Source organism: Onychomys torridus, chromosome 2 (genome assembly GCF_903995425.1).
Source record: "Onychomys torridus chromosome 2, mOncTor1.1, whole genome shotgun sequence".
Taxonomy (NCBI): domain Eukaryota; kingdom Metazoa; phylum Chordata; class Mammalia; order Rodentia; family Cricetidae; genus Onychomys; species Onychomys torridus.
Window position 1 is genome coordinate 153,615,950 of NC_050444.1, and position 20,575 is coordinate 153,636,524.

The window sequence follows — 20,575 nt, forward strand, 5'->3', positions numbered from 1 at the left end:
GAGACTAGAGTCCTGTCTAGTCTGTAGCAGGGGTTCCAGGGGGTGGGGAGGGTCTGCCGTCTGAAGCTAAACTGTCTGGTGAGCCTGGATGAGGTCACTGCTCTCTATAAGTAAGTATCCATGCATGCTGTTGCCTGTCACCAAGATTTGGGTTGGCTTGTTAGGCGGCACTATTGTGGCTACAGCTGACTGCTGCATTTCCCCTGAGGGATCATGGCCACTTCCCATGCCTGGCTGTTCCCAGGACTGAATGAGACAGGAGCTGCATGTCCCCCCATCCTCACAGGAGTGCAGGTTTTCCATTTCCTTCACCATCCTACCTCTATGCCTGTCCCAAGACTGGATGCCAGCAGGTACCCAGTAGCTGCTACTAGACTTAGGAAAAACAAAGAGCCACACACCAAGGTGGGGAAAATTGGTCTGTTTGTTTTAATTAAACCCAGTGAAGAAGCCAAGACATGGGCAAAGACTAAGAACAAGACTGGAAATAGTTTAGAAAAGAAATGAAAATCGATCGCAGAGATGCTGGGCCACTGGAGCATCAGGAGAAGGCAGCATCTTCACGTGAGCTCCAGGACCACTGTCAGGGCAAGCACCAGGGTGAGTCGGACGCCAGTGAGGCCAGATGCAGAACCTGCGAGAGGGCAGAGGCGGTGTCAGGGCTGTTCTGCCTGTCTGTGTGTCATGGTAGGCCTATGGTTGAAACTGTGGGGTAAATGGTTCCCAACAAAGATGCTAGGGGGCAGCATTGGTTGAATGGGTTCGAACCTCAGCTCTGCGGGCTGCCTGCCATGGGTCCAGTGCCTTGTCCCCCATGCAGGCCTGCTGGACCAGTGGGCACCAGGAATGGGAAGCTTCATTGAGAACTGCGAGATTCGCTGTGCATGGGTAGTGTCTGCATCCCATGGGTAGTTCTAGGTTGGGGTGGCTGAGGGAGCAGCCTGGGGCACTTGTCTATGCTAAGTGTCCCATAGAGATGTCAGAGACCCACACCATGGTCAGTGCCAGACATGGCTTGTTGGATCTGGGTAGCAATGAGAGGGGACACCCTTGGCCCCTGACATCCCATTGGCTATTTAGGGGTGTAGCGCCTTCCTTGCTTAGTGCCTGCCTTTGCCTAACCTTGACTCTGCCTGTCTGAGGTGATGGGTTCCTGAAGGAAGGGAGGAAGAAGGGGAGGCAGGCAGTGCTTCAGCAACAAAAATTTTCTGGGGCCTTGAAAAGCACTCACTTTTAAGGGTGCAGTCTTGAGGGTGGAGACTTACCACGGGAATCCTCTGTTCCTCTTGGGATATTTGGGTTTTCTGTAAGAAAGAAACAGCGAGAAGCAGAATGGGTGACTCTGAGTGCTGAGCATGGAGGACCTTCCCCAGGCACCTGCTATATGGTATTATATGCACTGGGATGGCGCTGCTACTCAGTCTCTCTCTATCTGACCATGTTATAGATGGGGAAACTGAGGCCTGCTAAGTGTCAGAGCCCAGATGTGAAGCTAGAGTCCTTCCAGTGATAAAGCCATTGTGATTGTAATCAGTGAACGGAATTATCTCTCTGAGGCAGATTTAAGGGGCTTTTACAGACAGCTTTGAGCCAGGGCCCATCCTCAGGTGGTCCTGTGGGGTCCCTACCAAACACGATGAGCCGAGTGTGTGTATCGGTGGAGCCCAGGGGGTTCTGGGCAGTGCAGCGATACATGGAGCCGTTGAGCTCAGCGGGAACCCGCTCCAGCACCAGTTCCTTTCCATCAAACTCAGTGCTGCCATCCAGGAGGCGGCTGCCCACTCTCGTCCACGTGAACATGGGTTCTGGGAAGACTTCATTCTGTGGATGGGAGCAGGAAATAGTGGAGTCACAGGGGAACATCCTGCCATCACAGGGAGAAGCAGAATGGGCAACTCTGAGTTCTGAGCATGGGGCTTTCCAGGCTCCAATTCTCAGCTAATAGGCTTCAAGCAGCACCTTAGAACCTCAGGAAGGGGATGGGGAGTGTAGCTTAGTTGGTAGTGTGCTTGCCTAGTACACACAAAAGCCCTGGGTTCCATTCCCAGCACCCTGTAAACTGTGATGGTATCTGCCTATAATCCTAGAACGGAGGAGAGGGAGGGAGGAGGGTCAGAAGTTCAAGGTCATTCTCAGCTAACCAGGGAATTCAAAAACAGCCTGGACAATAGGAGACTAGGTAGAGAGGACTTGGGGGTCAGGGCTGGAATAAACGAAGACAGAAGGTTGATGCGAACCACATTGGTTTGTGGGTATAGGAGAGTGAGTCAGGGATGCTGGTCCCCATCCGGTGTCTCTACCTACCCCCTACTCCACTCAGGTATCCAGAGAGAGGCTGACCTGAAATCCGTGGACTAGGATCCTCACCGTGTCCCCAACCCGGGCTCTACTGGGTGTCATCACGATTTTGGGTCCTTTGGGAGCAACTGTATCAAGAGAAAGAGAGGGGTGGTGGGTGGGTGTGGTCAGCATGGAGAGTGGGGCGGGGCAGGAAGCAGAGCGAGTTCCAGGGCTGCTTCTGGGGAGCTCTGAGGAGGCTCATTCCTTCCTTCCGGATTCCCTGCAGCCCCACTGTGTGTCCCACTGCAGCTGGAACCTGGGGATTCAACGTCACACACAAATACATGGGTCCCTGTGCTTGTGGGTCTCACACATCAGTGGAAGAGAAACTATTGTCTTCTCTGTCCAGTTGAGTTCGTGGAGGCCCCGTGAGTTCATTGTGACTTGCCAAAGGTCACAGAGTGAGGAAGAATCAGGACCAAAATTCAGGCCTCCGGGCTCCTGGTCCAGGATCCTACTGCCAGGGGATTTCCTGGAATCTCTGTAAGGGGGTGTGTGGACAGTGTGAAGCCACCACCTCATTCCCTAGCCAGCCTTTGTCTGCCTCTGGTCCTCCCATGCCCAGTCCAATCTTCCTCAGCTGCTTTGTATGTGCTGAGGAGACATGATGCCCTGGGTGCCCCTTGCCTGAGGGAGGTCGAACAGTTTCCTGGGCTTCTTTTCAGAGGGGAAAACCGGGCCCACACATAATAAAGAGGCTTGTCCAAGGTCCCTGCAGAGTCAATTACACATGTTTCCTGACTCCCCGCCTTCATTAGTCCATTTGTTCACTCATTCAATAGTAATTACTGAGCTGGCCATATGTCAGGCTTTGGAGCAGGACTAGGGACTGGTAAAGGGGACAATGATAAAAGTCAAGTGTCTGCAACTTATCCGTTAGCAGGGGAGACATTGCAAACAGACTCAGCCAAACTATGACCAGTGTTGTGTGCGGGGACTGAGCCCATCAGAGGTGGCACACAGCTTGTGGGGGGTAGTGGTCACAGTGTCCCAGAGAAGTGAAGCATGCAAGGAATGTTCCAGGCAGAGGGGGAACGTTGAAGACAGGGTTCTAAGGTCAACCAGAGAGCTGGCGGGGCTGGGGCAGACTCCATAGTTTCCAGGGCTGTCCCCACTTAACTCACAATGCAAATCAGAGCAGCAGGCAGATGTGAGCAGGCTCCGGGTTCTGCCAATCTCACTCTCTGAGAATAAGACCAAGGCACTATTAATTAACCACAAGGAAGACATCTGAAGGGCCACATGGGCAGAGGGAAGGACCCAGCCTGCTGAGAGGGGACGGAAGCCTGGTAAGGGGAGGAGAGGATGCTTCCGCTGCTGCATCCACCTGCCAGCTGCATGGAAGCAGCGCTGGCCAGGGACACTGGAGAAGCTCTAGTCTATTCTGGCAGATGGCAGACTTGGGGGTGGGGTGGAAAAGGATGCACTTCCGAGCCATTCCCCATCCTTCCATGGTTTACTTTTGTTCAACATCTAAATGCTAGTTTCTTCATTCAACACTTCATATTTCATCTCATTTCACTTTCCAGCCTTTAGAGACTGTCCTGCAATCACAGGAAGGCACGGAGAGGCTAAGGAACATTTCTGCCTCCTCCAGTTTCTCTTGGGTGCTGTGAAAGAGATAGGTTCTCAGAGGGAAGCCCTGGGGGTGGCATGGCCCTGGGCGGTCTGTACCACTGACAGCTTCAACCAGCAGAGGGTGCTGAAGGGCCTCGATTGCAGGGGAATGCAGAGCCTGGAGGTTAGTGTTTCAGGAAGAGGCTGTGAGCCCAGGGCAGCGAGGCAGCAGGCCACACAGCCTTCTCAGCTGCTCTGTGTTCTTTCTAGTGGCTCCTATGCGTAGCTGATGCTGAGGAGCACAGAGGATGGTCCAGGAGGGGTCTGCTCCACTCTTGTTGCAAGTCAGGCAAGCTGCTTGCACCCTCTCATGCCACCGCCTCTAGAAAGTCCGTTTGCAGCTCCTGACAAGCAAAGCCTGGCCCCTGCCTGCTTTGAGGACACAACCCAGAGTGCAAAGCAGAGATGTATCCACAGTTTCCGTGTTGACTCCTCTCAGCCCCTGGCATGGAGAGCTCGAGAACAGAATGTGGGCCCAGGATCTAGGCCTAGCCCTCTCAGAGGCTGTGGTGTGGAGTGGGCCGAGTGTCAGCTCAGTCTATCTGCTCACCTGTTCATCATCTGCCTAAGAGAGGCTCTGAAAACGACATTGGGAGAGGGAAGGGGGCCACAGAGTGAATTCCTGGCTCAAAGAAATGCAAAAATTCCCATTACACCCCCACTTGTGGGATCTCGCTGTCTGTGAGAAAGGTATGTGTGGGAAAGGCTCCTCTGGGACTCCCATGGAATTCTGGGTTCTCATCAAGACACTCCCTTGTCCATCTACCTAACCATCCACCATCTATCCAGTTCATCCTCCCATCTACTCAACCATCCACCATCTACACAACCATCCACCATCTATACAACCACCCACCATCTACCCAACCATCCACCATCTACCCAACCATCTACCATCTACTCAATCACCCACCATCTACTCAACCATCCACCATCTACACAACCATCCACCATCTACCCAACCATCCACCATCTACTCAATCACCCACCATCTACTCAACCATCCACCATCTACCCAACCATCCACCATCTACTCAACCATCCACTATCTTCACAACCATCCACCATCTACACAACCATCCACCATCTACACAACCATCCACCATCTACCCAACCATCCACCATCTACACAACCATCCACCATCTACCCAACCATCCACCATCTACCCAACCATCCACCATCTACACAACCATCCACCATCTACCCAACCATCCACCATCTACCCAACCATCTACCATCTACTCAATCACCCACCATCTACCCAACCATCCACCATCTACCCAACCATCCACCATCTACTCAACCATCCACCATCTACCCAACCATCCACCATCTACCCAACCATCCACCATCTACCCAACCACCCACCATCTACCCAGTTCACCCTCCCATCAACCCAGTCATTCACCATCTATTCAACTATCCACAATCTACTCAACCATCCAGCATCTATCCAGTCCACCCTCCTATCTACTCAACCATCCACCATCTACCGAACCATCATTCATTCATCCATCTATCCAAATCTCATCTAGTTATTGCTCCATCCATCCAACATCATCCATTTATTCATCCATCCATCAAATCTATCAGTCTATCCATCCAACCAATCTATCTACCCTTCCACCATCTACCCACCCAACCATCTGCCCATCTACCCACTCACCCATCCATCTATGCATCTATCCAACCTCTCTACCCATCCTCTCAGTCTATTTATCTATCCATCTATCATAGCCATCCATCTGACCATCAAACTTATCCATCCATCCATCCTTCCTTCCTCTTTCCCTTCCTTTCTCTATGCCCATTCATTTATTCAATCCAATCAATCCATCCAACCTTTTAATCCATCCATTTACCCATCTACCCACTCAATATATCCATCCATCCACCTCTCCACCTAACCTACCCATTCATCTATCCCATCCATCCATGTGAAAATGTTGGGTGACAGGAGTGAGGTGTTTATCATATTTGAAAAAAAAATTGTTGGATTTTCTAAGGATCAATACCATTTTATACTACCACTAATGATGCAGGAGGGTTCTGATTGATCTGCAGCCTTATCAACATTTGGTATTGCCAACTTTTAAAAGTTTACCTAGTCTAGTAGTTACAACCATCCACCATCTACCCACTGCTTATCTCACTGAGGTTTTAATCTCCATTTCCCTGATGAGTCACAGTGTTTTAATATGTCTATGGGCGATTTTAAAAGCAGGATGTCATGGGCTGGGGATGTGGCTCAGTGAGTGGCAGAGTACTTGCCTAGCAGGTGTTAGACCCTGGCTTTGATCTTCAGCACTGAAAACAAATCCTGGGTGTCCCTCACGTGTATCTACTAGGGGATTTCCCCCTACCTTACCTCTATTTTTTGTTTTATAAGACTTTTTCTTTTTTTTTTTTTTTTAAATTTATTTATTTATTATGTACACAGTATTCTGCCTGCTTGTGTCCCTGCAGGCAAGAGGAGGGTACCAGACCTCATAACAAGTGGTTGTGAGCCACCATGTGGTTGCTGGGAATTGAACTCAGGACCTCTGGAAGAGCACTCGGTGCTCTTAACCACTGAGCCATCTCTCCAGCCCTTTTTTGGTTTTTTGAGACGGGTTTCTCTGTAGCTTTTTGGAGCCTTTCCTGGACTAGCTCTGTAGACCAGGCTGGCTTCAAACTCACAGAGATCCACCTGCCTCTGCCTCCCGAGTGCTGGGATTACAGGCGTGTGCCACGACCGCCTGGCCTCTTTTTTATTTCTAACTTTGTTTTGAGACAGGGCTAATGTAGCCCAGACTGACCTTAAGCTACCATGTAACTAAGGATGACTTTGAACTTCTGATCCTCCTGCCTCCACTTCCTAAGTGCTGGGAGCACTGGCTTAGCTCTTTACACATCCTGGGTACCAATGCTTCACAGAAGCCCGAGAGTACCTTCCCCTCGCTCTACCACACTTTGCCTTTTCATTCTTCTTAGGATGCCTTCTTATGAGCCGAAGATCTGAATTTTAATTCAGTCCCAGCAAACAATTTTCAATTTCTCCTCTATTTTTTTTTTTTTTTTTTTTATGACTGCTGTAAGGATGTTGGCTACCTCGGCTCCATAAAGACATTTTTCTCTATTTTGTTTCAGAAGCTTTATGATGCTGGCTTTTACACTGGAGTCTATCAATCACCGCAGGTTAACCTGAGTGCATGCCAGGCAGGGGCCAGGCCTGCCTCTCCCTTCCTGTGTTCTCTTGTTCCAGGGCCATGTGTTAGAGAACGTGTCTTTACTGTCCGAGCAGCCTCGGGGTCTCCGTCAAAATCAATCGACTTTGCCTACAGGTCTGTTTCTGGGTTCTCTTTTCTTCATCCGTCTAGTGTCTACACTGGAGGGTCTGGGCAGCTGTTTATCTGAGTTTTGAGCTGGTTTATATTTTAACTAGATCAGTTGGGATGAAAAATAGTATAAGGCAAAACAAAACAAAACAAAACAAAACAAAACAAAAAAAGCCCCAGAAGCAGAGAGACTAGTTTGGAGGCCATGTTGCACTCCAGGGGTGGATGCACAGTGGATGGGTAGTTACAAGGAAAGTATGATCAGGGCAGGTCTGGGAAGCATTCTGAGGCCTCGATGCTGGCAGGTGGTGACCTGGACACAAGGAGACTATGGGAAAGTGAATAGCCCTGAGGCTTCTGTCTTGATCAATGGGAAGAAAGCGTTGTCATCACTGAGATGGCTTTCAAGGCTTCCCAACAGAGATTCATAAACCCAGGGGGAGGGCTTAAAAGAGAAGCAGTCAACTGGAGGGACCAAGCCGGCTTCCTGGAGGAAGCGGCATGTGAGCTACACACGGCATCCCTGGAGAGGAATGCAGGTGAGAACAAGGTCCACTGCAGAAGACAAGCCCAGCCATTGGTGGCTCTTCAAAGTCCCTGCTGGGTGTTGTTTGAATTCTGTGACCCAGTACTGCTTTGTTCACTCACAGCCTTTCTCAGAGTGCAGGGTCCTCATTCTACCAGGCCACACTCATGGCTCAGTGTGTCCTTGACCACAAGCCTCAGGTAGGTCACACTAAGGCAGTGACTAGGGAAGAAAGCCCCAGCTAACTGACCTAAATTGTGTAAAACCCAGGTCCCTCATCTAAAGGATGGGAATAAGGACAGCGCCCTCAGTGGCCACCCAGGGTACTGCAGGAATTCAAGCTGGGCTCCTAGTGTGGGGTTAAATCATGTTATTCATCAGGCCAGAAAACAGAGGCCCAGGGCAGTCTAGGTAGAAAATGAAGCTCTCCCAGGCTCTCCCATTCACTCCAGGATGCCTGGATATCTCTTATGTCCTCACTTCCCCAGGGTCATAGTGTGACCATCCAGGCCCACTACTTGGGCCTGCCTTTTCCTTGCTCTGCTGGGAAAGGAGGTGTCCACAGACCCCATCCAGGTGAGGGGGCCCTGGGGCCAGGGACAGAGCAGGTCCAAAGTAGAAAGGTCTGGCCAGGGGTGGCACACAAGCTGGCCTCCGAAGGCTTCAAGGGTCTTTGTTGTTCATGTCTCTTTCTTGGTGGGCATGGGGTAGGGTGTGATTTTCATGGGCAAAGAAGTCAAAGGTCCAGGAAAGATAGAAGGTCTGGAGAGAGCAAAGGGTTGGCAAAGCAGGAGGCTGAGGGAGGCATCTGGGCAGGCTTAGCCTCTAGGGGCTGGTAATGTGTCTATGAAATGGATAAAGACATGGAAGGTATCCAGGGATATCTGCCCCAGCAGGTGGATGCTGGGAGGAAATAAGGCATGTCTTTTGAGTCCTCCCTATGAACCTTGAGCAACTTAGTGAACCTCTCTGGGCCTCAGTTTGCACATCTGTGGTCTGGGACAACAGCATTGCCTGCTCCGCTGGGTTCCACAAACATTTGCTCAATTAACAGAAAGGAAGCAATGGGCAGCACACAGGCATCTAGGAAACTACCCTTCTCATATTCTGTAGGAGCTGAAGGAATCTGCATCCATTTGGAAGGGTCTTCGGGGACATGACTCCAAGCCATCCAAGGGCACCTGGCCTTGGGCATGTAGAAGGTGTCAGTAGTTGGGACTTAAGAGCCCAGCTCTGCTGTGTACAACTTAGTTACTGAGGGCCAGCAGCTTCACTAACTGGGACCTCAGTTTTGCTTATCTGTAAAATGAGACTCCATGTTGAGCTTCTATTTGTGACCAGCAAATCCCCACTGAACACCTGTGCTCTTGACGCTAACGGACACCCCACTGACCTCCTGGAAACTTCCATTTTCTCCAGTCCAACAACCAACCTTCCCCAAAACCCCTGGCTCTCCCCTGAGCTGACCTGACTCCATTTACTCCCCTCTCCCTGGCTTCCAGCAGCCAGAGCCCCACTTCCGCCGCCCCCCCACGTCACTCCCGCCTCTGTTGCAGAATTACATACAACCTCTCATCTCTGATGGACTGCAGACGAGCAGGTCTTACCCAGCGTGACCTCCGCCTGCATGGGCATGGACAGCGCTGGGTGCTTGACCTCACAACTGAAGAGGGCCTCATTGTCGATCTGCGGGTTGAGGGTCCAGGTGAGCAGGGCCCGCACCTCCACCGTGCCGTCGCTGCCTGGGGTGCGGCTGTGGCGCAGGAAGTAGACCGGCTCGGCGCTGTGTACCCAACGGGGGAACTCGCGGCTCACCACTGTCTCCGGGATGTTTTCCGTGGTGGGCTGCACAAAGAGGCTGGGGTCCTGGGTGAGGCTGCGTGAGGGCCGCTCCGTGTAGGGACGTCCAGCCCGGTATTCAGTGTCCAGGAGGGACAGTGACTTTTGCATTTTGGTGTCATCCACGTCCCGATGCAGAAGGCTACGGAAGGGCCTACTGTCCTGCAGGGGGCCAGAGCTGGCCACTGGCAGTTCTGAGAGAGGTACTGCATCGATCAGCTCCCCATCCCGTTTGAAGTAAACCTGCAGTTGCAAGCAGGACAGGGAGAAGGAAAAGGATGGATGGTTTCCTCTCCCGCTGGACTCTCAGAAGAGCCTGCGCCTCCCAGTCAGCAGGAGGTTTTCCCTCACTTCTCTGGAGACCCAGGAGCCAACACGACATGGTGGGAACACACACAGCTCTGGAGAGAGATGGCTCAGCCCATTGTTGACAAGCTGGGGAGACCCTTAGCCTCGGTTTCCCCACTTGTAAAGAGTAATAAGACTACTGACTCCAGGCAGCCATCGGCTTAGATGAAGTCACACGGGGAGAGTGGTTTTAGATGCTTCTTCGCTATCACCTGGGCTCCAGCATGGCCCATGGCTGTCCTGGGGCACGTGGATGAGGAGGAAATGTGTAGTGGGTGCGTGCAAAATGAGCTATGAGAAGAGGAAGAGAGAAGAAAGTGTGTGTGTGTGTGTGTGTGTGTGTGTGTGTGTGTGTGTGTGTGTGTGTGTTCTGCCTGCTCACACAATTTGGTAATTTGGAGCTGCTATGCAGAAACCAGGTGCATGTGTGGGAGGGAGCTAGGTGCAGGGATGAGGCGAAGAAGACATCGCCGGCTCCCTTTCTCTGCTAATAGGGAATTCAAGTTTTGAGAGACAGCATTTAATTTAATTTGCTGTCTTCTTATTTTGGTACATGCACCCAGAGGCCTTCGGGGATTGGGTGTATTTTTTAATAAATCAAATAAATAAATCGATAGGAGACAGGGAGAGAGAAGAGCAGGAAGCACCGTGCTCAGGGACTCCAGGGACTTGGTGGGTGAGAGAAGAGAAGCCTGGGGTGGGCAGGTGGGAGAGGGGCCTGGAGCGGCCCGGGTGGGTGGGGGGGGGGGTGATATGTGGTGTGGAGGACCCATCAGAGTTTAAAGCCCCGCAGAAGGATCTTCTGCACACAATGGTCTGCTGCTCTGGGGGCTGGGGGTCTTTTTTTCTTCCCCTTTCTTTGCTTTCTTCTTCCTCTTTTTTTTTTTTTTTTTTTTTTTTTGAAAAGTGCTTCAAAAGCAGGTTTGTAATTTATATCAAAGAATTGCTTTCAAGTTCTGATGCTGCAGACAGACGTAAGATGCCCGGAATGTCAGGCAATGAGGATCTTTCATAGAGACAGAGAGGGGGAAGAGAGAGAATGAGCGGGAAGGAGAGGCAGGGAAGAACAGTGAAGGAGGGGCATTTTTAATGACTGTGTCTTCAGTGGCAGCCAGGTGCTGAGGTGGGAGGGGGGTGATCTCCCAGAGCCCCAGGGCCAGGAAACCCTCCTCTCGTGTCTTCCTTTTCCTAAGGAAAGACCAGCTTTCCTAATTAGGGGGAGAAGGGACATCCTTTTGGGTCCTGAAGGGGAGGTTCAGGGAGGCCTGTGAGGCACCTTTGTCATCTGCTTGTACTGTGACTCTAAAGCTGTCCACTGAGCGCTAACTGCCATGCCTCCATGCCTCACCAATGATCTCATGACTGTAACCCACGGCCTCTGCATCCCTGACCTCTGACCTCCATGTCTTATATTGCTGACCTCTGTGCTCTGTACCTTCATCTCAGGCTCCCATGTCTCTATACCCCTGATTCCTGCCCTATCTGTGCTCCTGCCCCCTCCCTATGGGGCATCTCTACACATATCCACTCTCATGCCCTGCAGTTGGCTTTTGGGTCCCAGGCTCTGAACGGGGCTGGTCAGATCCTCAGGTCCTACCACTGACCCACACATGAGAAACAGTCACACTGGGAAGGAGGAGGCCACTTACCTCTCCATCTGAATTCTAAGTGCAGGTCCTCATTGCTCCAGCCCCACCCATTCTCCGCCACCACCTCGATAATCCAAGGAATGTGTGAAACTCACTGGGTTGAGGACAAGAGTATTCTAAAATGCCCACGCCAGAGTTTCCCCCAAATGGAGCTCAAAGGCTCTGATATGGGTGCACAGGGTTACTTCCAGAGACCTTTGAGGGTTTCATGACACACACACATGCCCCATCAGAAGTTGGCCACATGGGGTTCCATTGAGCATTTATTGGGCCCAAAGGGCCCTATGGTGTATGAAACATCAATGGTGTCCAGTTCCTTGGACTTGTAGCAAACTAAGAAGGGGAGGGGACCGCTGCTGAGGGTCAGTCCTGGGGAGTGGTGTGATCAGAAGCAGGACTCAGTCCAGGTGCTCGTGGGTCCCTGTGACTGAGAACTCCACTCGTCTTTCCTCCTGCTCCCTTCTCTCTCTCCCTCCCCCTTTCCTCTCTTCCTTTTGGGGGTTCTCTAACCTCATGGAGGCTTGGGAAGAGCAGCAGCGGGCTTCAAGTATGAAAACATGAACTTGGGGCCCATCTCCCGATATCAGGGAGACTATGAAGTCCCTTCCCATCTCTGGACCCCATTCATTGTTCCCTATCACCCTGAAAATCTGGGGTGCTCAGAGCATACTGGGTGGTGGGCTGTCCTGGAAGACCCTTATTGTGAAGATCTAGGATTGCAGGATGAGGCAGAGGGGATAAGAGAGGTGCTGGGCAGACCACTTCCTGTCTGGGCACAGAAGTGGTACCTGAAGAGGGCTCAGGGAGCAGGAGTCTTGGCAAACTGAGGCCGTGCCCCCAAGCACTTACCATGGGCGCAGGCTTTCCTCCTGACACGATGCAGACCAGCGTGAAGTTCTGGGCCTGGTACCGGCTGAAGGGGGCAGGTGAGTCAGCAGCCACGACCTCGATGGAGGTAGGAGGAGCTTCCGAAGGGAAGAACAGGAGACTTTGACTCAGTTGGGGCACTCAGAAAGAGATCTACTAGGCACTACACCAGGGGTTGCTGTGGTATTGACTATGGCAAGCATGGTGTCCCTTGCTGGGGACACAGAGCAGAGTCCTGCATCCTGGGACTTTTAGCCCAATGGAAGAAATACAGAGCACCCAAGAGGTCACGAGGATTGAAATGGTAGGACACATCCTAGAGACAGTATCCTAGTGCAAAGGGGGACCCTGTCCCAGTGAAGAGGTCCTGGGGAGTCAGTGCCAGAGAAGCCACACTGTGCTATGAACCAAGGAAGCAGCAGGAGCTGACGGAGGACAGAAACAGCATGTGCAAGGCCTAGTGGACTGGAGTGGAAAGCCAGGTGAGCTGTGTGCTCAGGTTGCCCCAACACAAGCAGGGCCGATGAATGGCAGCCGCTGGTTGTCTGGGGCTGGAGCCAGCTCCAACCTGTGCAGAGGACTATGACATTCTCAGGAATTTGTGAACCAGCTGTTAAACTGTTACCAACTTGAAACAGGTCCCCGTGAATATCTTTACACCATGATATTGGCAACTGCTGCAGATCAAGGCCTCGATCCCTCCCTCCTCTGCTTCCAATCTCAGAAAGCTGTGTGACCAGTTCGCCACAGGCTAAGAGGTCTTTCCTCTCTCTCCTGAGAGTAGTAGGGAGCCACTGAAAGTTTGAAGTGAGAGCAGGGACACTCTGCAATGACTTTATTTTTGAAGACCTAGAGAGTGCAGCATGGCTTTCGGCTGGACACGACAGCGGCGTAGACTCCGTGGTCTGGGAAGGAGCTAAGCAAGTGACTTAGAGTCACCCCGAGCTGGGGGCTTCTCTCTCCCTTCCTGGAACCTGGCTTAGTGTGGCTAGCAGCCTCCTCACCTGCTCACCTTCTTCTCCTTGCCCACAGTTCAGTCGCCACCATCCCCAAGTCTTGGGGACATCACCACACTGTGAGCCCCTGAGTGCTGCTTTGTTAAATGGGACAGAGCTTGAGCTAAGAGGAACTGCAGAGCTGCATGCTGGGAATTCAGCCTTAAGAAGATCCTTCGCTATGATTTCCTAACCTCCTTGGTGTCTGCAGGAGGCACCATCTTTGAACTCTGCTCCAGGCAGGCTGTCCACTCTTGCTTCTCTGGCCTTGGGCCTGTGGGCAATGGTTGGTGGGTGGGGGCGGTGTACAATAAACAAGAGATGCTGGAGGCCTTGCCTTCCTGCAGGGGCATTTCACCCCAGTTGAGTTTAATTAAGTTCAGCGAGCATTTCCCGGTACCCGCCAGGTGCCAGGGGCCTGCTGCCGGCATCCAGAAAGGAGGCAGAGTGCAGAGGAGCCTGTCGGATGGTGGGGGTGGCAAGCACAGGGCTGCTCTGTTTTAGGGCCCAGTGAGATGGAGCCAGGTAGGAGCCATCATTTCATTCAGGCAGCCACACATGCTGGGGGCAAGAGCAGGGAAGCGAGCGGGAAGCTTGAGAGAACAATAGACAGAGAATTGTAATTAAGTGGAAGATGTCTCAAAACAGATGGTAAGTGGGGTAGGAATTTGGAGAAAGGAAATGCACACCAGAACACTTCAATTACCCAGAAGTTGCAAACTCTGCAGTGTAACTTTTACAGAACAGCGCTGAAAACAAGCTTGAACAGCAAGAATCAGTGACAGTCCCGCTTCCGTGAGTTGACTCCTCAGCCTCACCGTTGGCCTGGGAGGTGGATGTGCTATTCCCATTCTATGGATGGGAAAACCGGAGATGTGTGAACAGACCCCAGCTCATGTAGTCAGTGTGGGGGAGAGCTGAGAGCTGAATGGTGGCAACCTGGCCCTGGAGCTTACATTCTGTTTTTCAGACAGGGTCTCGTTTATGTAGCCTTGGCTGACCTAGAACTCTCTATGTAGACCAGGCTAGCCTTGAATTCTTAGTGATCTGCCTGCCTCTGCCTCTGTGTACTGAGATTAAAGGTGTGCACCATCAATGCCTAGCTTGGAGTCCAGATTCTCAGGCAACCAGGACAGCTCAGCCTTCAAAGGGGTCGGTGTCTGTCGATACGTTTTTGTCCAAGTGCAAACTTCAGCTGCTGGGAGTTCTCACTCCCTGACTTTGCAGCATCTCCAGAGGCCTCGTGGTCCAGTTCCCTTGGAAACTGTTTTTAGTTCTGCTGCCCCAAGGCTGAAGACCCTCCAGTCAGAGTTCATCCTAAAACACCGCCGCCTGAGCTCATCGTCTGTGGTCCCCATCACTGTTAGTGTCCCTCTGACAGATCTCATCCCCACCTCTCTCTGCACCTCCATCCTGACCTGCATCGGTCATCATCTCCATCTTTGACCTTTTGACTCATTTCTATCATCAGCCCTTCGACCTCCACCACGATCACCACCTCCCACCCTCATTCTCATCTTCACCTCCAAAACGCGCCAGTAAAAGTTCACCCTCCGGAATGCTGCACCACCAGAAAGGGAAGATGGACCCTCCAAAACCACCCTCCTCCTGTGTCGCTGGACCAGTTCATTTTTTATTGTTGAGGCAAAGCACCATGACCAAAGCAACTGATAAAAGAAAGTATTAATTGAGCTTATGGTTCCAGAGAGTTAGAGTCCATGACAGTGGAGCAAAAGCATGACAACAGGAACAGCAGAGAGCTCACAACTCAAACTCCAAGCAGGAGGCATTTTAGACCCCCAAAGCCTGCCCCCAGTGACACACCTCCTCCAACAAGGCCACACCTCCTAATCCTTCCCGAACAGTTCCACTAACTGGGGACCTAGTATTTAAACATGAGTCGCTGGGGGCCAGTGTCATTCACACCACCACAGTCAACTTCACTGAGGTCACACTGAGGAGAACATGCCTGATGGAACTGCTCAAGCAATGAACGGGATGGTGACTACATGGTACCTGACATGCCCACCAGTCAGTCAGTCATGTTAATGAATGCTGTTGGCTCTGCTTCGGTTTTGGCATGCTAGTGAAGGAATCTGGAGCCTCTTGAATGCTGGCCAACCGTTCTACCCCAGAACTGCATACCCATCCATGCATCTTTAGAAAGAAGGGAGGGAGCTTACAATGGACTGTGGGCTCCAGACCAGAGCATTCAAGGTTCAAAGCCCAGCCACACTACTTGTCAGCTGTGTGGCCTTGGGCAAGGGACTTAAGCTCTCTCCTTACCTATAAAATAGAATTAAAGGGGGCTTGTGGAGATTCAATAAATAGGACCTCCAAAGTATTTTGGAAGTGTGCCCAATAATAGTGATAGCTGCCCTTGTTGGTGGCCCACCCTGCTAGTTTTCTTTGTTTTAGGTGACTTGCCAGAGACCAGAAGGATCAAATCTGGTTTCTGCTTGTATGTAGTTTAGCATGGAGAGTATGAAGTGCTTGATGCTTGCTCCCTTGACCACAGTAGGCACCCATACCCTATAGGTCTAAGCACCCCAAATAATGCATGTTCAAGCTCATGTGAGCTGGAACTGTAAAGAGCATACCAAATTTCAAAGGCTTAATTTGTAGAAGAACATTGCAAGGCAGTTGCAGAGAGGCACACACACTCATGCACACACACAGGTACACACACTCATGCACACTCTCATACAAACATACTCATGCATATACACAGATGCACACACAGTAGCACACACACATTCATGTACAAACAGCAGCAGCACACACACACACATACTCATGCACACACACACAGTGGCACACACACAGAGCCCTGCATCTGACCCATGCAGAGCCTGACCGGGAGCTGTGCTCCATCCCTCCCGACATTTCTGAGCAGGTGTGAACAAATAGTCAAGCTTCTAAGACTGCAATAGTTGTATGGATGATGACAAATAGGAGTTGCCAGCATCAGCCAGGGCTTCACACACTTGCCCACAGCATCTCCCAGGCACCATGTCCTGGGAGAATGTCCTCTGTTATGCCCTCTGGTGCCCCTTGGAAGGCTGAGTGCAGTCAGAAAGCTGTTTCCACGGGGGGGGGGGGGGGGGGGTGGTGCTGGCTGCTTACTGCTGCTCCACTCCACGCGTCCCTGTCACTGTGTCCCTTCTCGATCCCTTCCCTTCCCTTGACTAGGCCCAGCTCTCTCCTAGACAGACCCCTGCTTCCTAGGCTCACTGCATGTGCCCTTTCACCCACAGTTTTCCCAATATATTCCCACCCCAACCTCCGTCTGCACCCCAATCCCTGTCTCCACACATCTTCGTCTGCACCTCCATCATTGGCTCCCTCTCTGCTTCCATCTGAATTGCCATCCACCTCCAGGCCCAGCCCTGGCCCTGCCTCTGCCTTCAGCTCTGTCTCCATCTGATCTCTGCCTCCACCCACACCTTTCCTTCCATCTCCATTTCCACCTCCACCTCCATCTGCACTTGACCTCATGCCCTCTCCCCCCCATCCCCTCTTTGACCTCCACCTCTTCTTCATCTTCACCTCCATCTCTTTTCTGAGACAGTCTATGAAAAAGAAGAAAGGGGGATATGATATAAAAATACAGGATATAGATATGATAGGATGAAAAGGTAGATTATTGAATGTACTTCTCAAGAGCGACGTATTTTCATAGCGCACAGAAAGACATCCCCTATCACTCTCTTGTATCTGAGGTGCTCCTTAAACTTGATACATAATAGAGGATGTCCTTGAACTTCTGATCCTCTTGCCTCTACCTCTTGAGTGCTGAGACTGGAAGTGAGCTAATGCCTGGTTTATATGGTGCTGGGGATCACACTCAGGACTCCATGCTAGGCAAGCACTCTACCAGTTGAGCTGCAGTCCTAAACCAGGTCTCACTGGGTAGCCAGCCTGGGACAGTAAATGCAGACCAGGCTGGCCTTGAACCCATAGAAATCCCTCTGCCTCTGCCTCCTGAGTTCTGGGGTTAAAGGTGTGGGCCACTGCGCCCAGTTCTCATCTCTAGCATTAGCTCAATGTCCACCTCTACCACTATTTCCATCTTCTCCCTTCTCCTGCCTCATTTCTACCCCCACCCCGTTCCAGACTCCAACCCCATCCCCACTTTCATTTTCTTCCCCAGTAGGTCTCTATCAAGGTCAAAACAAAGCAGCCTTTTGTGTGGCCTGGGCCTGAGATCCAGTCTCCATTCATCCAAAGACAGCAAGCTGAGGGCACAGCCATAAACTTCACGGGACCTTGTGGTTAAGAATAAGCCAGTTCAATGTCAGGCCAGAGTGAGCAGTGTGCAGGGGCCGCCTGGCTGTGTTCAGCTGTATTCAGGCAATGAGGAATGGAGAAGAAGTGGAAAGCATGTTTCATGCTCTTTCCCCTGGACAGTGGTGTCCAGAGCTCCCAGCATCTCTCAGAGGTGCTGTCTGTCTATAATCAAGCCCTTTGCATTTATGAGCACTGTTCTAAAACTCCCCAGATCCCATGACCCCACCCCACAACCACCTAGCCTAGGCTTTCTGGCCTATTTCTCACTTGTCTTAAGAGGAGGGATCTGTTTCTGGAAGTTTCCTTGGCTAATTCTGTGTGCCACTGTCAAGGCACGGCCGCTTCCAACCGGACCTGGCCACACAGCCCAGCCAGCCTCCATCACCCCATCCCACGGCCACTGAGGGAGGCAGGAGGTGAAGTTATTTTAGACTCAGCAATTCATATTGATGGAGTATGGTGATGTGCGGTGATCCATTTCATGAAATTAATCCTGAAATATGGCCTGTCTATATCTTGCAAGCGGAAGTTTGTTTTGGGCTCCGTAACTCACTTCTGAGCTAGTGCACCCGCTCGTTCAGCTCTGTAAATTATCTCTCGGTCTTGGCAAAGGGACCCGGTATAGAAACACCGGCAACATGGGCAGGGAACCTTCCCTAGGTGTGTCCACCTGTGCCCCCACCCGGCCAGGTCACCCTTCCCATCCCAAGGAACCCACTTTAACAAAGGCAAAGCAGAGCTCCATCTCCAGACCAGGTGACAACATCATCAGAGCTTTGGACCAATCGGGTGCCACCCTCTCCAGCATCAGCCTTCCTGTCTGTGAAATGGGTTGAATCTGACACAGCTGCCAACATCCCAGCTCACAGGTATTTTGAGGGAAGCAGAAGACAAATGGGCATTCCCTTATGAGAATGTGGAATGCTGAGCTGGCAGAAAGGTTATGAATTCTCCTATTGTTACAGTCCTTCCTCTTGCCTCTCAGGAACACTATTGTCTTCAGGGAGGGACCCTCCTGCCTGCTCTGCAGGTACCACTCTGTGAAGGTGCTGAGCCTGCTCCAGTCCTGAGAATCGTTTATCACAGGGAGGGCATCAATTAGATTTGGGGGAGGGGCGGGAAGAAGGAAGGGACAAGTTCAAAATTATATTATTTGCAAAAAATCCATTCTTCCTCTCAGCGTGCCTGCTCTATCGACTGCCTTCCTTTTCAATCAGCTCCTAGCCATTATGCTGTATTTCAAACACCAGAAAACTAGCCTCTAATATAAGTGTCCATGAATATAAATGTCCCATGTGATCCACCTTCATTTCTTTCTTTGATTTCCTGATCTTGTGTCTCTGTTCCTTTCCCATTCTCTCCAGAGTCTTGTTTTTTTGTTTTTTGTTTTTTGCTTCCAGATGTCACTCAGCATAGTGCCTCCTCCAGGAAGCCCTCCCAGCTGCAGCTTCTAGAGCAGTCCAGCACAGCCTCCCTGCCTCACTCACCCTGGGACTGGATGCTTTCTTGCCCCACCTGACTCTGCCTCATCTCTCAAGGCTGGCCTCAGGTGTGGCCTCCTCAGACAGCCCTTTAAACCTGGCAAAGCCTTTTCTCTGGGTGCCCAGAACTGGTCAACCTCAGACTTCTTGCCACTCTGATCAGGGTCTGCCTCTGTCTCTCAGCTGGGCTGCGCTTGCCGGGGGCTGGACTTTGTCCCCTCCATCCCAGCCTTAAACCTAAAGCAGTCTGCCACAACAGAAGCTCAAATTCCATTCTTGCTTGGGCCTCTCACTTCTGTGAGCACAGAGGACACCAGCCAGGCTGTGACAGGGATCCCAGAAGCCCCTGAGAGTGCTCTGGGCCAGCCTGGCTTCATCTCCATCAGGTACCCACCCTGTCGCCATGCTCCAAACACAGTGAGCTTCCTCTGTCACCTTTTTCCATCCCTTCCCCACTTCCTTCCCCAAACACCCCAAGAGAAGGACTCTTATCTCCTCCCAACACACAGGATCACTCAAGAAATGTTTGTACCGTGGGTGAGTCGGGGAGGGACCCAGGTGCCGCAGCCTCCGGTCCCTGCCCCCATCTAAAAGGGTGGAAATCTCCCCGCCACACTCTTTCCCAGTGATGGTTCCCAGAAGATGTGGATCCTGCCAATGAAGAAAAAGGAGACAGAGGGAAGAGCTCAAGTCTGCGGTTTAGGGGAAAATTAAATATCGAGCTGAATAGTCACAGTCCCGTGCAGGAGCCAACCCAGAACAAGTCCCCATACAGAGCCATGATCCATGACAGGACAGAGACTTAGAAGCTGTGCCTACTCGGGTCACAGATGCAGAGCTGAGTTGTGCCCCCACCATGAACTTGAGCTTAGCTGTGGGATCCCTGTGCTGAGACAATGGCCAGATGAGGGGGTCCGTGTCCCAGGTCATTGTCAACATCATCACCTGCTGTCCCAGCGTCCTTCCCACCCTGAGATGGGGACCTCTCTGGGCTCAGCAGGAGTCCGGTCATGTCAAGTTATCATCTGCTCTCCTGAGCCTGCTCTGTGGAGTGCTGCTGGCAGTACCCACTCACCTGCTTGCCCCTCCCTGCCAGCTGTGACAGGTGATAAACAGCTGAGCTGGAGGCTTTGCCTGAGTGCTCTGGAGAGCAGGGGCTACCTCAGGGGAATAGTGAGTGAGCAAAGTACATGCTAGTGAGACCAGTGGGGGAGGGCACTTCAAGGGGAGTGGTGCTTTCTGTTGGATCTGGACTGTCGTTCCACTCTTTTGACGTGCGTGCGTGTGTGTGTGTGTGTGTGTGTG

The 20,575-nt window shown here is 51.7% G+C and overlaps 1 protein-coding gene across 1 annotated transcript in view; it reads right to left on the reverse strand.

Annotated features, from left to right (window-relative positions):
* Window positions 1-406: 406 nt before the first annotated feature.
* Window positions 407-20,575, reverse strand: part of Igsf21 (immunoglobin superfamily member 21) — a 210,862-nt gene continuing 190,693 nt past the window's right edge. Inside the window, exons 5-10 of the mRNA XM_036179011.1 lie at window positions 12,487-12,602; window positions 9,409-9,883; window positions 2,341-2,426; window positions 1,629-1,821; window positions 1,266-1,304; window positions 407-634 (exon numbers count right to left, since the gene is read on the reverse strand). Coding sequence (XP_036034904.1) covers window positions 561-634; window positions 1,266-1,304; window positions 1,629-1,821; window positions 2,341-2,426; window positions 9,409-9,883; window positions 12,487-12,602 — 983 coding nt within the window. The 3' untranslated portion in view covers window positions 407-560. The remainder of the gene's footprint in view (window positions 635-1,265; window positions 1,305-1,628; window positions 1,822-2,340; window positions 2,427-9,408; window positions 9,884-12,486; window positions 12,603-20,575) is intronic.